The 18,218-nt window shown below is 37.5% G+C and overlaps 1 protein-coding gene across 2 annotated transcripts in view; it reads left to right on the forward strand.

Annotated features, from left to right (window-relative positions):
- gabbr1a (gamma-aminobutyric acid (GABA) B receptor, 1a) overlaps positions 1-18,218 on the forward strand; it is a 95,135-nt gene that overhangs the window by 13,446 nt on the left and 63,471 nt on the right. For both annotated transcript variants that reach the window (XM_042490951.1, XM_042490952.1), the window contains exons 5-6: positions 975-1,160; positions 6,266-6,283. In XM_042490951.1, coding sequence (XP_042346885.1) covers positions 975-1,160; positions 6,266-6,283 — 204 coding nt within the window. The remainder of the gene's footprint in view (positions 1-974; positions 1,161-6,265; positions 6,284-18,218) is intronic.

The following is an 18,218-nucleotide window of genomic DNA, read 5'->3' on the forward strand; positions in this document are numbered from 1 at the left end:
GACACATACGATGTGAGGCGATGAAGCGATGAACTACTTCTCTGCTATCGTTTTGGTGTGTCTGCCTATAGATAATTCATGTCGTCTTTCAGATATATCAGCAATCAACCTTTCTGTGCTTTTCCAACGGCCCAAGACAATTTCGAGTCAGTCTGCTCCTATCAACCTGGTTTCCAGCTGCAGCAGCAATTTGTTTGCAGTACAAAAAAACAAAAAAAAGCTGTGTTCTGTTTACATCGATAGTTGGCGGTCAGAGCTGATAATGACGTCACACCTGAGTTGATCACGTTCCGACACAGATCGGGAAACCAAGACCCTGTTAGGGTTAGGCATTGGAAGTGATTTTCACATTTGAATACCCACAATGAATTGTCAGCAAGTACCTGAGTACTCTTACAACAAAATAGATATATTAAATCTAGCATTGAACACCCAAATGAAAATGTGTGTGGAGGTTAATGTTAGGCTTCCTTTCTGCACTGCACAGACTGTTAATTAGGATACACAAATTTATGGTTACCTAGCTTTAGTTTTGTTTATTTCGTCCAACACTTGTAAATGTCGCTCTGATGCCTGGTTGTGTGGACGAACACTGTCTGACAGAAAACACTGAGTGTTATTTGCAGCTGTGCAGATCTATTTTACTTAATGGATCTGTGCAGACATTCATGGATATCAGTTACATCACTACGTCCCCTCCAAAAAAATCCAACTTTTAATATAGAACGGGGTCAATGTATGTTTGTACTTATTTTGTTATGTTTTTTTGTCAAAGAAAAAAAGACATTACTCCGTGCATTGAATGAAAACTAATGTCCAAACTGAATACTCAAACACTGGTGGCCATCCCTAATCCAAAGCACATTTACAAAAAAAAAAAAAACTGTGGCTACATCCACCAGTCATTATCCATTTACCTTTCCATAACTCTGTGTCTCAGCCTCCTTCTCATCTGTGATTCTTCTGGTTCCCAGTGCTGCTGTGCCCGCGGGTGTGGACCTCTCTGGAGAACGGCCGCGTGACGGTGAAGCCCCCTGGGCCGCCAGTGGAGGGGACAGTGCTCCACTACAGCTGCCACGCCGGCTTCATCCTGGAGGGCAGAAACATCAGCCATTGCACTAAACTGGGCAAGTGGGATGCGCCTAAACCCACCTGCCTCTGTGAGTTTCTAACCAAATTAAACTTAATCAGATTTTACATTAAGCTTCCAATTACAGAAGAATTAAGAATATTATGTTGCATGATGGGTTGCCAATCACTGTCTTTGGGGAGAGTAGTGTAGGAAGGTAACACAGATGTTGATTAATGGCATTTACATAGCTGGAGCTGGTCTATTTGTAGAGACGCACAGTCAGAAAACATTTATAGCATAGTGACCACTTTGGCCTAAATGTTCTTCATATAAATTCACAATAATTTCAATAAGAAGCAAACAAATTTATTTAAAGACTAATATGTCGCTGAAATTGATGGCAGATGCTGTTTGCACCCAAATGTTCATAGCCAATGATAATTATAGGATAATGACAAAAGGTGTCATAAAAAAATCAATATAATTAGAGATGTTTTCAGTTAGTAAACCAGGGCTTTTGTGAATTTGGGGTGGTGTGCAAATGAACTGGCATAATGGGGTGAGACATCTTAAATAATTATCTTTTTTTTGTAATTTCTCCAGTTTCTAATAGAAATCTTAAGTTTCTCATTAATTTCTTTTTTTTAATAAATGAGAGTTGGATCTTTTTCAGTCTTTTCATAACAGATGGGATCAGATAACTGTCCTTCAACGTCTTTGGTGTAATCTTTACATTTTAAAAGGCAGATAGCTGTGCAATGTCAAAACGGGGTCAATCAGCTTTTCTGTTAAATTTTATGTACAAAGTGTGCACTCAGCAGCTTTATACATCCTAAAATCTGAAAATAATAAGTCAATTAAGTTTAAAAATATCAAGCCAACATTGACTCACACAGGACCCAAACACCTGACACCTGACTCTGGCAGTACATTTGTTTGTTTTTTCCTGCAAATTTACCACTTTAATCTCAGAATATTTGAGATTAGCTAGCACTAGCCCTAACCATGACCCCTGTGCCCTAATTTGAACTGCCTCCGACCCTGATGTATCAACACGACAAGTAATATCCAATCACAGCCTGCAGTGGGATCAATAATAAAGCATCGCATTGATGTGTGTAAATAGCTGAATAGCTGCAGTGTGACTATCCTCATATGAGTGAAAATAGATTCTCAGAATTGTTATTGGTGATTTATTGTGTGAATTTTTGTTTACCACTTAGGAAAAGATTAAGAAAAAAAAAAACCTCTAACAATTAAGGGCGCAATCATATGTGAGCAAAGTTAACACACACTTAACACAAAATTCGCTTCCAGTTCACCTCCATTCAACGCAAGCAGAAGAGTGAATAAAACATTCCCTTATAGTTGCAAAGCAAAATGGCATCTTTGTATCGCATGGAGCTCAACTTTGCTGAATGTTTACAGGCAAAGTTGTAGCCTCAACAAATAGCAGGAACAGTGATTGTTGCCACGTCTGACCAGCCGATACTGAATGATGTTAGCCATGAAGAACACAAACTGCCCTACAGGATAAATACTGTCCGGCTGGCAGTGAGTCAGGAGGCAGGCATTTTTTCAAATTTCAAGGTATTTTTTTAGCGAGCTAGCTTTGCATGTCTGTCTCGTTAGGCTCTGCCCACATTCAGCATTAACATCGCCATGGCAGGCAATACAATTTGAAACAATATGATACGATACAACTTTATTGTCAGTTTGTACTGAAATTAATTCTGAGTCCTCAGACAGTTCACTCAAGAAGTTCACACACGAATTAGACACATGTAAAATCACACAAACAGCACATTCCCATAAAAAACATTACATAATATCCTCAGACTCCGATCTTAATTAGCAGCGCAGTGATTGTGGTTAAGAACAGGATTGACTCATGTCTAAAGAGCTTTTTTTTTGCCTGCTGTGTTTAAATTGAGGGACTCTGAATCGCCTGTGGGAGGGCAGGAGTTGGTATTCTCCGTTTTGAACATGCAGGTTGTCAGAAGAAATGCTGCTATAAAGAATGAGCATGCTGTTTTTGTGGGTTGCCTGATAGAAGTGTACCACATTTTGGGCAATAATCTCGCAAAAATATGGAGTTGATTGTATAATTTAGTCTTTAAGTTTTACAGATAGGCAGCTCAGCCTGGCTGTAGTCTGTGGTGGCCACTGTTTCCCATGTGTGACCGTACCCTTACTGTCAGTTTCAGAGCTTAAACAATACGTCAGTTAATACATGAATAGACATGAAATTAATCAGCATTTTCTTGGACAATCAGTAGATCATTTTCCGTTTCAAGCTATTTCTTTTTTTACTAAAATGAATGATTTTATTTGATCAGATAAAAGAATGAAGTCAAAAAACATTTCTTTTGCCTCTTTACAATGTCTTAACATTTTATAGTCAAAATTGGTTGATCACTTAATCTATAGTGTAAATTATTGTTAGCAGCAGCCCCATTACATGTATTTAAATCCATAACTGATTATTATTTTTTTGGCAGAAGTGTACATTGTAATCACATAAACACATCATGTGCCATTTCATCACACAAACATGGCTCACTTAGCTTTAGCAGCCGGCCTCATAGAAATGGGAACAGGAGGCTTTAAAGAAGATAATTACAAACACCTGCTCTCCCAATGGTGAAACATGGTTGCTAGGCAATAAATGATCCAACCAATCAGAGTGCAGTCCACAGAGGGTTAGTTTGTACCATTGACGCAGGCAGGTAATACAAGTGAAAACCTGATTTAACTATGCACATAATGAGATAAATACTGAATGGATATAAGATGAGAGAGTGAGCGAGACGGTGTTCTCTGTTACAACAGTTGGCACATCTAAAAGGATTTGTCCAAATTAGGGCAACTAAATGAGGATTTAAAAAAAACACACACATAGATGACACAAAGAACTGAAAGAAATGAGATTGCCAACTGGTCATCAGAGGAGTTGGCATGGCAACCAATAAAGTTGCTATGGGAATGGTAGTATTAAAAGGGATGAACGAGGGAATTATCAGCACAGTTGGACTGAGCAACTGAAAGTAGGCGACTTATTGTATAATAATAAAAACCTGGAAGATTTGTAGATGCTTTAGGATTCGCTCCTATTTTTAGGGTAAAATGGGGGAAGACGCTCCCCTTAAGATTTAAGTGAATTTACTGTAAAATTTAAAAAATATATTTGGATATGATTTTAGCATGTGCAGGAGGATTTTGCACAAACCAACACACTGTTAGAAGAAATAAATTGGTAGAGAAGCTAGTTTTGTTGTAATAGCACAAAAACGAAAAAGGCAATAAGCCCCAGAGCTCAAAATGAGCCCTCTAACTAAATAAAACAACCTTAAAGCCCAATCCTGAATCATTAATGGAGTATATAGAAATGTTTTTGCCTTTCTTTCAGGCTAATTGCTTGTTTTCAGGATGTCTCCATCCAAGAAATGTTGGCTAATAAAGCAGCCCTGGAATTAGTCCTGAAACCTGGAAGTCCGTTAGCATTTCAGCACCTCCAGTTCCCTTGCCTCAAAGTTAATGGGTTTTTAAACGGTATTTTGGTTAGATGCCTGAAGTAAGGTCTGTGGTTAAGATAAGCTTAAAAGACTTAAACATTTTGTTTTACGACAAAAAATAAGTAAGTAAATACTCTCTTGTGAGCTTCTGGGTGTCTTTAAAACAGTTGCTGGGGCGCTATTTAGCTCACTGGTAGAGTGGGCTAAATGTACAAAGGCTGTCCTGTCGAATAAAGGCGAAAAGCAAAAAATAAATAAAACTAAAACACAAAACAAAAATACATTGCTAACAAGTGGCTAAATGAGACTCAGCTTTGAAGTCTTGTTATGGTGGCGACATTAAATCACATAACCATAGTGTCGTTCATTTATAGCCTTACTTTAGCTTTTTACTTCTGCTGATTGCATTTAGGCTTCAAAAATCACCAAAGTGGCGTTCATTTTTGAAAATTAATTAGCTGAACAAAACATGTAAGTGTCATAAGCGTTTGTTTCCCACACAGCTTATTTTCTTCCATGATCCAAAATCCAAAGGAAAAATCCCATAGGCTTTTTGACGAGGAAACCATGGTGATCCTAACTTCTGTGTTGGCCTGTAAAAATACATGATCCCTGGGGAACTCTATTTTAGATAGGTGTTAATGCTAATGTTTGCTAGCTAGTTAATAATGCTGAAGCTACGATACTGCTATATGTGGATATGAATTATATCCCTTTTAAAGTTTTGTAGGAGGGATGTCGTATGCTGTAAAGCCCTCTGAGGCAAATTGTGATTTGTAATAATGGGCTTTATATTTAAAATTGTCTTGAATTGACTATATTAAGTCACATATACACTATATACGCGATAATCTAACTAAATATTTTGAGGCAAGATTCACCAGATTTTTGCCCCTGTTTTTGAGGTTGCTTCATGCTCCAAGGGTCCAACTTTACATTTTAAATAAAAGAATACTTTTTTTTCCAAAATAAATTGAATGACTTTCTCCACAAATCCCCCATTGCCAAATAATATATATCAAAGCTTTTTAAATACAGCTTAATATAAATACATAGCTCACTATTTTCAAGTAATAAAAACTCAGATCAGTTTACCCCAAAATGGTTCTGGTGGAAAAAAATCTCAAGAATGCAGCGATTCAATATAGCATAGCCATTCAATACATGTGTTGGAAATCGATTTACAGCCATATATTGGTTAGGAGACAAACAAAGGGGATGGGGTATCCTACCCTATAATATACTGTGATTATTTGTTTATATGTATAACTCCTATATGTTTTTGCTATGGGATTTTCTGTGGTACCAGCACTATGTAACTCTGAGATTTTAAGGTTTTTATGTTGGTTTTCATTGTGCATCCAGAAAATATCACAGCATTACATAATATCTGCCACAGTTAGAGACCCCCTGCCAGGAAGTGACTGCTCAGCATCCAGCCAACAGATCTCTCTCAGCGCAGCTACAGTGTTGTGTCGCTGCCATCTAGTGGAGGGAAATCATTAGCTTTTTAAACTTCACTGCACCAAATCTTTACAAATTATACATTACCAAGGTGAATAAGTAAATTAAAACAAAGAGAATCATATGCTGAGGCAGAATGATCTGTTCTGTTTCCACATGAATTGTTTTTTAATCAGCTGCTCTCTTTCCTTCTTTTCATGTTTGCTGGAAAAAGATGACAGAAACTACACAGGTAGGAATCTTTCATTCTTATAATTTTGTCCATGTAAATCAAATCCTCCTTCTCTGCATTAGTGTATTATTTATGTTTATCATTTTTATTTTGTCCTGGACATTAGGGGTGGGAATCACCAGAGACCTCGCGATACAAAATAGTCATGATACAATATTGTTGCGCTTTTAAATGTTTTGCAATATACTATTGTATTGCAATATCATATATTGTGGTTTGTTTGTTTTTTAAACCGCATATTATGTCATAAATGAAAACTTTCTCAACATCTATTTTTATGTCTGCACCCTGGTGATAGCTGTGGCAGGAGGCATTATGTTTTTCTCTATTTATTCAAATTTGGCACAAACATCCACTTGGTACAAAGATAAACTTATTAGATTATGATGTTAAAGGTCAAGGTCACTGTGACCTGGCATCCATCTCATTCTTATGGACGCAGTACCTCAAGAGGGCGAGAAAGTTTCCTCAAATTTGGCACAAACGTCCCACTTGGATTCAAGAATGAACTGATTACAGTTTGGTGGTCAAAGGTCAAGGTCACTGAGACCTGTTTTAGAAATGTTTTTGGCCATAACTCAAGAATTCATTCACTAATTATAACAACATTTCACACACATATCTCATAAAATGTAATAATGAAGTGATGACATTTTATACACGAAAGGTCAAGTCATATCTTAGTAACAGAAGGGGAGACATTTGTTTGGACTGGTGACGCTAATCTTGGCTGCCGGGGGGAACATTTTACAGACATGGATGTAAACTGTAAAAACTCGACATAGATATATAATTATGGGGAGGTAATTCTGGTTATTTAATAAGATAATGTTTTCAGTCTGGATATCCCACTTAAACTATTTTTTTTACTCCCTTTTATATGTTTTTTAACATGTTTTTTTTCAAATAATGCCAGGGTTGCAAATCATAAGTACTTTCCATTATCAATTATTGGTAAAGTTAACTATTGATTAATCATTATTTGAAAAAAAAACATAAAAACTTTGTTTATTTCAGAGTATCAAATGCATTTTTCCTCAATCAAAGCTCACAGCAACATATTGTATATACTGTGACAGCATTGCATAGCCTATCGATTTAATTTCACGCTTGATTAATTTTTAACGACCGATTAATCGGTTGTCCAATAATTTTTATCATCCCTAATGCACGTACATAATCTCCTTTAAAAATCAAATGTACACGTTTATTTATAGTGCAGAGAAAAAATATGTATGTTAAACACATACATACACACAAAGCAAAGAATGTAAAGTATATAAATGTATATACTTTAATCTTTTTTTGCAGCAAAATATATCGAGTTGATTTAAAAACATTTGTTCTTATTATTCTAGTAAGCAAAAGCTTAAATTATGTGTCATTTTGTATTTACAATATTAATAGTTTATGTGACAAAAAAATCAATACTTGGTTTTCTGTATTGATAGAATATTAAATTATTGTAGTACTATGCTGTATTGAATCCCCCCCCTACCCCTAATAGAAATACAAGTGCCCTGCCAACATGGACTTATATGACACTAAAACATACAGCTGCTGTGGTGAAACATTAGTATGTATTAACTTTTTATACATAACATAACATTGCAAAACAAATATTTTCAAAACAAAATCTGCCATAAACATTTTTTAAAAATAACAATAAACCTTACTAACTAACTAAAATGGGGTTCTTAGATCATCAAATAATGATAAATATAATACAATAATATAAAATATAAAGTATGATTACTTGTACCTTAATAGCAAACGTCTTGCCTAGATCACATTAAAAAGTCTTGTCTCTTTAGGGAGACCATTTAAAATTCCTGTTTCTGTGTCTAATGGTAAAGTACCTGAACGTAACTGTGCTCACAGAGACCTTTTAGGTAAAATGCTTCTTCACATGAAGCTTTGTAATGCTGTGCTGCAGATGCAATGTCTACTTTCGCCCCACTAGAGGGCAGCAGCAGCCAAAGCACTGAGAAATGGTCGCTCTGTAAGTGAAGCTTCAATACAGCTGGAAAAATCTGACGTAGTTGGGAAAACGAAACATCTTTGAGAAGTTTCTCCATTTTTGTTTTTCTTTCAGCTCTGAGAAACCAGTTTATTTGAGTTGTAAACTGCAAGTTAACCCTTTGAAACCTGAAGTGACATCACTTTTCTTGTGCTGTATTCAGGTGACAAGCATTTAAATCTTTGAACCCTGTGCAAATTTATTTGATTTTGTGCAAAAAAAAGTGTTAAAAATGCAGTGAGCATCTTGCCAATAAATGTCCTACAAGTTTAAAGATATTTGTTAATTTAGATTTTTCTTTAAAAATAAAAAAAATTAAAGAAAAAGCTAGGGAAAAAATGCCCCCAAAGTATTTTAATTATCACCACAATTATATATTTCAAATTACGCTACAGAATTATTATGTATTTTTAAGCCCCCCGGGTCATTTCTTTTATTTTTTTAAACTTTACTCTCTGTTTGTGTTTTTTTTGTGAGCTAATTTTAAGGTAATTTTCTTGCACTTTTTAATTATGTCTTGCAAAGTCATTTCTTTTAACTTGCTCATTGCTTTCCTTTCCATGTTTTTAAAAGAAATCAAGCCAGTTTGCTCAGGTTTCAAAGGGTTTACATGAGAACCATTATTTTTCTACCTGTAAGTATTGAGCAAATCCTTGAATTTGAATTTGAATTTTATAAGCACACAAGATGTGATCAAAACATTGCAAGAACTGTGCAGGAGAGGTAAGAAATCTGAAGGGGCTTATTGTGAAAATCTCCCCTCTGTAATTTAGAATCTATTCAAATGCTGAAGATATTTCTCTCCTTATCATGACAAAATAGAACAGACAAGCAAATAGGTATAGTAATCATAACTGGAACTGACGCATAAACACATAAACACATAAACATAGCTAAAACATTAACCACAGATGTTTTTTAATGTTAGACCTATATGAGAATAATAATGGACCAGTTTTAACTCTTTGATACGTGAGCAAAGTAGCTCACTTTCTTTATAAAAACATCAGAAGGCGGTGACCAACTTAATAAGAAATGGGCCAAAAATAAGGAAGAACTAAGACCTTAAAAATTACTGAAAAATACAGGAAAAAAAGAAAAAAATCTCTCTAAAGAAAAAAATCTCTCTCTCTATTTATATATTATACTATATTTTATATTATAATTATTTTCTCATTTTTTTCATTTCCTTGTCATGTTTTACTTAATTGTTGTTGTTTTCAGTTTGCAAGTTTTCCAAGTTGCTCGTTATATTTTTCTTGTATTTTGAAAGAAATTAAACCAGTTTTCTCTGGTTTCAGAGGTTAAAATGCTTGTGAAAGGCGTCTAAATGCAGCACAAAAAAAAAAAAAAAAGATGACGGTCCAGTTGTTAAAGGGTTAATAAACTGACTGATATAGAAATGGTCGTCTGAGAGTTGGATATAAATGGATATCAGAGTTTATGAAAATAATTTGTGAAATACATCTTCTCTCATGAATCAAGAAGGAAAGAAGATTAAGAATATTTAATTTGCTCATAAGCATCATTAGTAAGGTAGCATTTTCAGCTCATCCACACTAACCCTCTCACGTCTTCACTGAATTTTATTTCCAAACTTTTAATGTATTAGTTTGTCGCTAATCGTTTTGGCTACGCTCCTGCCCTCTGAGAGGGATTTTGAAAAAGCAGAGCTGTGAGTTTGTCACAGGTATAAAAATAATCAGGTGTGGAATATTCTGCTCACTTAGCCCAGTCCTACATAAAGCGCTATTAAACCTGTGGATCCGTACGAGGTTGCAGCAGGTCATTTCTGAAAATGAACTAATGTGCTAAGCCAGCCTTCGCTGGAAAACTAAAGGGTCAAAACATCTACCGGTGCAGACATTTTATCTGATCCCCGGCAGAGCGGATGAATACATGTGTTGCTGTTGCAGGATGGCTCACTCTCTTGCACAGTTATGTCACCACATTAGGAATTGGCCAGATATTGAATCATACACTTGCTACAATCCTTGGAAGGATCACAGCACTCTAATGAATAAGGCATAGACCTGTATGAGGTTTTCATAAGCCCACCTGTTCCCTCATGCACACACTGCTCATGTACACTCTCTCTCTCTATATATATATATAAAAAAAACACTAAACTTGGTATATAGTTTCATGCAAGTAATCCCAGAAGTTGCTGATAAAACTTTCCAAATGCTATAGACAGACTTGACAAACACATAATTAACAAAGCAGTAGAGAGAGCACTGTTTCCTCAAATAGAAAATTCCATCTACTGTCTCAATGCTGACCTCCTTCTGGCTCTGCTCTCTCCGTCTCCTCTCCATGTGCCATCACCACCCACTTACTGCCTCCTCAGCGGGAGAAAGGTTAATACCCTGCTCCTGTCTGTGTCTGCTCTACCCCGTGTGTGTGTGTGTGTGTGTGTGTGTGTGTGCGTGTGCGCGCGTGCACATATATGCAGTAGCATTGCATCTCTGGTTTCTGTTTTCTCCAAGTGTGGTATAACAAAACCACAGTAAAAGGTACACAGTCAATAAAAACAAAGAAACAAACAAAGACATAACAAGCTACAGCCCAGTCGCTGGAGGAAAATGTTCGCATTGTAGGTTTCTGCAAACCCCAGATATGTTACATTTGCATGTTTCATACATATCATTGTTAATGTTGATAGAGAGACCAACATAGAAAAAAAAGGTTGCTTTTCAAAGAGTCGCTGCACCAGATGTTTGGTAGTGACCCATGGCTCTCTTTCCACCGGGGATAGTGCCACAAGAAGCGCTGTTTTTCCAAGAAATTGTTTCCTTTCTTGTCGAGTTCCATGAATAGTGGTTGTTTACACAGAGACATCACTGAGTTTCCTGCTTAGATAGTGGCATGACAAGTGTTTTTTTTTTAGATATCACAACTTTTCCTGTCCGGACAGAACTCAGAAAAGCAGCTGTTTTTTACCATGACATTGCTGCAAGTCCTGCCCAGATTGTACCACAAAGAGTGTTTGCTTTGACAGAGACATAGCTGCATTTTCTGCCAGGATTGTGCCTCTAAAATTGTGTTTTTTATGCCAAAACATGATCGTTTCCTCACCATAACTTGTGGTTTTTGTGCCTAAACGGACACATTAACCAAAGTTTCTGCAACCTAATAAAATACAAGGTATCCAAGGTTTGCAGAAATGTACATTTATTCTGGTGGTTGGGTTGACACAGTATATGTACATATATATGCATACTCTGTCATATTTTTGGATTACTCTATTTCATACTATATTTGATCTTTTAGGACTGTTGTATTTTAGAATGTAGAGGCGATAACAGGCATTAAATCATGACTCATTTTCCCATCTTTCTTTCGAAAGCCAAAATGTCATGTTCATGTAAAGTAAAAAAAAAAAAAAGAATTTCCAATGAACTGAAAATGTGCTAGTGCATTTTCGTCTTCATTAGGTCAGTTTTATTTTTAATGGAGTAATTTGTTAAAAACCGATTAATTCTTGTGATTAATGTGGATAGATGTTGCTGAAGCAGGAATAATAACTGCATTTGTCAGTGGAATAATACACATTTTGCTGCACTGCTGGGGAGTATTTACAGCAGCAGAACAGGGTCTATGGGATTGACTCAAAATAAACCACAGTGCCTGTGTTCATCGTAATCAAAGCACATGAAGGCTCATTGAAGTGTTTTTAATAGTTTTTTTGACAACAATGGAGCTCTATGTCACAGAGGGATAAGATATATTAGACTTTGGCAACACAGACATTACCAGTACTCATCTTGTGACGGGATTTGTTGAAAATAAGACAAAGTATTCATCCTTTAAAGGGACAGTTCATCAATTTTTTCTCTTCCTGTAGCGCTATTTATCAATCTAGATGGTTTTCGTTGTGAGTTGTCAAGTGATGGAGATACCGGCCGTAGAGATGTCTGCCTTCTCTCCAGTATAATGCAACTAGATGGCACTCGGCTTGTGTTGCTCAAAGCGCAAAAAAATATATTTGAAAAACTCAACAGCGATGTCTATTTCCTGAAATCACGATCCGGTTACACAAGATAATCCTAAGACGTTGTTATGAGCAGTTTCATGCAGGAACTATTTTCTTTGTACTGAACTACACTAACCGACTGTATCACCAAACAGAGGAAAGCTTGGACTGTGCATCTACTGAGCTATTTAACGTTATACTTTACGTTACTTTTAAAGCTGTTATATAGACTCAAAAAATTCTGACAGTAATGTAGCAGAAGGTATTCTTTTTTTGATATATATATATTAACCCTTTCAAACCTGGATCAACATCAGTTTTCTCGTGCTGCTTTAAGACACCTTTCACAAGCATTGAATCCTTTAAATCCTGTGCAATTGGTGCAGTTTTTTTCAGAGATGTGAAAAAAGCAATGAGCTGCTTGGTAAGAAAAGTTCTACAAATTGCAAGACATTATTAGATTTAAAAAAAATATTTTAAAAAAAGGCAAGAGAAACATGCTTAGAGAAAAATGGAAAAAACTAGGGAAAAACTATATGCATAATTATCATATTACATATTTAAAATTATGTCCCCAAATTATTATGTATTGTAATTTTTTATTTTATTTTATTCTTTTTTTATATTTTTGTTTTTTATTGTCATTGTTTTTTTTTAAACTAAATTCAGGTATTTTTCCTTTTTTTCCAGAATTCTTGCTAATATTTGTATAATTTCTTCTTTTGTTGGTCATTGCATTGTTCCCATGTTTTTTGTTTAAAAGGAAAAAAAGCCAGTTTTCTCAGGTTTCAAAGGGTTAACAACAACAACACACTATTGCTTACCAAATGTTGCAATAAAGCTATTCCGTAGTGGCAGGATATTTTCTTTTACAGTTGAACAATGAACTTGAACAATTGAACAATTCTTAACTCCCCTCCAGCCTGATACTCAGGCATGATATATTACTCTAATAACTGCGGTGCTGCAGAGTATTGGAAATGAGGTAGTGTGTGGTGTGCTGCTGCTGGACAAATTATGTAATGATGATACTGTATCGAAATCAGAGCTTTTTACTGCATGATGAACTGTGTTTTTATAGCGCGCCGCCCAACGATTATGCTTCTATAAATTGATGTCATTCCAATAACACCGGCCCTGTAATGTGTAAATACAGCTTGAGTTTTCACCTTGCCCATCTGGTACAACAAGCAAAGTTAGACAAACAGAAAGAATACATTATGAAATACCCTACAAATAAACTGGAGCTGACTTTTAATGTCAGCATTGTGGAAAAACATCCATAAAACATCATCGTCCTGGGAACTGAAACAGTTTGATTGATTTTACACAATATATATTTTTTCAAAGTGTTTTCACCATGAATTGGGTCGCTCCCTGAATAGCATGCTCTGCAGGTGGAGGTAATCTGGTGAATGTGTTAAAAAGGGAACATTCAAACCAGTATAACACATCTGCCAGGACAAAAACAGGCCATTATCCTGAAGGATGTCCAGTGTGCAAACTGCAGACACACAAACATACAGTAAGGCCCTCATTAAAGCAGCTCAGCAACATGTTACAGCACTCACGTCTCTATTGCATCTTCCCCAGGCAGTGCCACGGTTAATGTCACCATGGGGGTTGTTAACACTGCACTGCCTGATGCTGATGCGTCTTGCATGTGTTGGCTGTAGGATTATGGAGCCAAAAAAAAAAAAAAAGGAAAAAAAAGCATATAAAGTTCACGGCTGAATAATTGATAGTGCGTTGGATGGGTCACGGCGTGGCAGCGAGGATGAGGAGGTGGAAGTGGAAGGCAAATGCCAGCAGATGATCACTACACTCACCTCAGCCTGTGAGGGCTTGTTAGCAGCTGGATCTGAATAGCTTTCCGCTACACGGAGATATCCAGATAATGAGATTGGGGTAATGAACCAGAGTTATATAATAGTCATATTCCATCGCCTAACTACTGAGGGTTTTTAATTTAGACTGGAGAAATAATGGTCTTCTCCTCTATTGCTGCAATAAGTAATTTCAAACGGGAACTTTAACACTAACATTACATTGAAATTAGAGCGCTTACACAGGAACTACAAAAACACGAGCATTAAATGGAATAAAAATGAATCCAAATAGGTTGCGTTGACAATGGCCCAAAAGTATTGTCGGCAAAGTATTATTCCGAGATAATGAGCTGTTAACCTTTAGATGTAAGATTTCTCAAAGGATTCATCGATATCGGATGATGTTGGCAGACGTTTCTCCAAAAACGTCAAAAGTTCATTCTAGAAAAGGACTGTATGATCATTCACTTTGAGCTATGAAGGCTTAAAGGCCATTGTGCCTGAGTCTGTGGTGTTTTCAGACCGGAGGAACTTTTTAATAGTTTAAAGAATACCCTTTTTTGTTGTGTCCACACTGCAAGATGTAGGAATGACTGTGGTTTTTATAACATCATTTTTGGGACTTTGTAGCTTCTATATGAGAGTAGATACTGGGAACACTCCATTTAAGTGTGCCTGTACACCGCTTAACATGTCATGGTGAAGGCCGGGAAAGCTGTTTGAATATTCTGTCAGCCAGCAGCAGCAGCAGCAACCACGTAACTGTAAACAAACAATTCTGGCCCACAGGGCAAAAGCCAGCTTTCCTAGTTGACAAATAATTACCTGTATGGACAATGATATTCACATTTGCATTTTATTTAAGACAAATAACACTCATCAGTTCTCTGTCTTATCAATCTCGATCTCTTTCCGGGTCACTGCTTGTGCGGTGACCGGCTGGCTCTACTGCTCTGCGTGCCTTACAAATTGCCCCTCTGGGACGAATAAAGTGTTTTTGAATTGAATTGAATTAAATCGATTGTCTTGTTTGTGCGGTCCATGTTGTTGTGGTGACGTAAAAGGCCGATAACTGTCAAATGGTCTGCAGAGGCTGCTTATTTAGGGCACCACAGTTGCATGCTGGTGTGGTGTTATAATAATAGTGTGGACCTGCATTCCCAGCTCAAGAGGAACCGTTAGCGACATAAATGTAATGTAATCTGAGTGGTCCAGATGTCTTAAGGTCCAATTGGTCCAACACAACCACAAAAAAGCCAGGTAAACTGGTCCTCCAGGAAGTGTGATTACACCGTCACATGATGCCTTGTGGCCCAAAACACTTCTCCCATTGACTAACATGGTGACAGAGACGTCTGTAAATCAGTGGATTCATTTTTTTAGGATCATAAACCCTGCAAAGTTTACTGTTTCACTATCAGGATTAGATCCATTCGGTCTAATGACATTTTGAAACAAATCATTTTATCGCCATTCAAGTTAGTGGAGCACTAAACTGGACGTTAGATGTTGGGCCAACGGAAGCTAGCTGCTCGGACAAACTCGGACACACTTGGCTGGTGACAGTCTCTAGTGCACCTGCTCTGTGGGCCTCACGGTGCGAAAGTACTGCCGATCATCCTCAGATCCTTCCGGTAATTTAATGCACAGCGGTTGAGCCATTTTGGCTTCATATGCCACTGAGCAACTCTCATAGGAATGAACGGGGCCTCGCGTTCAATTCTGTATCCGAGTCCTCTATGACATCAATGGTGTAAACACCACAAAACAGGTGGTCAGGTGGCTTTTTGTGTGTCAGGGTTATTGTGCTGGATGTAAACAAAGGGTTCAAACAGGTATGCTGGGAGTCCAATCTCTCTCTCATCGACACAAACTACATCACCGTTTCCACTCGTGCAGCGCAAGTGAAATAAAATAAGCCATGATTGATACTGCCTGACACATTTTTTTGCTGATTTCTCAAAGCAGCTGGTGGAGCATTTTATAGACTTGGCTGTGCAGAGGAGGTAGAGATGAAATGGTCTATGAATTAGCAGAGGTGGTTACAGAGCAGAGTTGCTCACTGCTCGTGCGTGCTAGCTCAGGAAGCATGGAGATATTGATTTGCAGGTCAGACAACATCTATGTTAAAAACAGGCGAAAGGTTTACATGTAACTATTGTTTCAGCATCATTATCATGCAGCTTCAAACAGAGGAATCAGCGTCTTTTTAGCAGTGGGGAGATTGAAATATCTGAACAAATATTGGATGGATTTGCTGCAATTCTGTACAGACATTCATGATCCCCAGAGGATGACTTTGGTGATCCCCTGACATCTCTCATAATGCCACCATGAGGTTGACATTTTTTTTTAGTAAATTTATTATTGGATGAGTTTGCACTCAGTTTGGTCCACGCTTTCATGTCCCCCTCATGATGATTTGTAAAAACTTTTGTGATTTAACTTTTCAACCAGCGCCATCAGCAGGTCAGAATTCAAATGTGTAAAATACTTGGTTGGTTTTTAAATGAGCACTAGGGGTGTAAATCACAAGTTTCATCACGGCACAATATTATATTGATTATCTGGACAAATAGAATATTTGCTTCAATTACCAAATCTGCCATGATACAATTTTGATTCAATTCAGGGGGCCACGATCAATATGAAACAATATTGGTAACTATCCCTATTGTCTTTATCTTGAGTGTTTAAAAATGTGATTGGATGGAAATGATGACACAGAAATGACACAGATGCATTGATGATATTAGATAGTTGATCATTAATTGATTAATTCATCTAGGTTGTTTTGGAGAAGCAGGCAAGACGACTGAGACAGAGGCTAAGTAATGTACTGCTGTGGATGCGGTCAGCATTAAAACATATTTTATCCACCTAAATTGATATCAGTTTAAGTGTATGCTGTATTTTTACTGATTTATCTTTCCGTTAGACAGTAATTTCCAACGGGCAACTGAAGCTGTTGTATCTCTTTGATCAAGGCCAGACTCCTTAGATGCCTCGCACGACTCCTCAAAAGTTGAGCAGATCAACCGGAAGTTTTGAATCCACAATTCCTCTGTGAAATCGTGGACTATCACCTCCCAGAAATCCCTCTTACATGTCCGTTCCCACATAAAAGGGGCTCACCTTTCTATTATCACTCGCATAACACACCTGTGTCGCCTTCGACTGGAAATAATGACGGCTAGTGCGGTGGCTGCAATAGAAATAAACCTGCTGATGCTTTGAACATCCATCGCCATGACATCACTTAGTGGAAACACACTCATCTCGCAATTGTGTTTTAATCGACATTTCGAAAATATCGCTTAAGTTTTTTGCCAATCTGTAATGGAGACCCGCCTACTGAGCTCTCCTGATCAGGATGGTCTTACCAGGCTGACACACATGTCATGTATACACACACTGATTATAGATAAAGTACCTCCTACAACCCAATTTAAAAAAAAACCTTAACCCAGCTGATGTCACTATTTAGCCTCCTGTATTGATGCATTGATCAGAAATTGATTATGGACGCACCAGCTACCAGTGTGAGGCAGCAGCTGCAGCAAGTGGTGGGAGTAAAAAGCCGAACGAAAAGAGGAAAATGTGACAAAATGAGGTTGTGTGGGACTGTAGTGGAATGGATGTACTGTTTAAGTTAAGCGCAGCGTGTAACTCATTAGAAAATCTTTGAGGAGATTTTGCCCACAGCCCCCTCCCAACCACTCATCCCTCTCTCTCTCTCTCTCTCTCTCATCCCTCTCTCTCTCTCTCTCACTCATCCCTCTCTCTCTCTCTCTCTCTCTCATCCCTCTCTCTCTCGCTCTCAGCATGCATTTCAGACTAGTCCTGGCTCTCTCTCTCTCCCTCTCCTCCCTCTCTCTTTCTCTCTCTCCTCTCACACACTCTCAGCCTGCCGGTGCTGCAGTGGATCAGACGCAGAGCTCTGGCGCGCCTGCTTTTCCGCGGCAAATCGTTTCATCTGTTGGAATACGGCTGCGTTTAAAAAAGGGGGGAAATGCTGCCTGCTATTTCCGCCGCTTCAGCTCTCAGTTCACACTCCAGTTGTGTTTTTTTTTAGCCGCAGCTCCCAATCCACACTCATCTGACCCGGTT

The sequence above is a fragment of the Plectropomus leopardus genome, chromosome 7, assembly GCF_008729295.1.
Source record: "Plectropomus leopardus isolate mb chromosome 7, YSFRI_Pleo_2.0, whole genome shotgun sequence".
Classification (NCBI taxonomy): Eukaryota; Metazoa; Chordata; class Actinopteri; order Perciformes; family Serranidae; genus Plectropomus; species Plectropomus leopardus.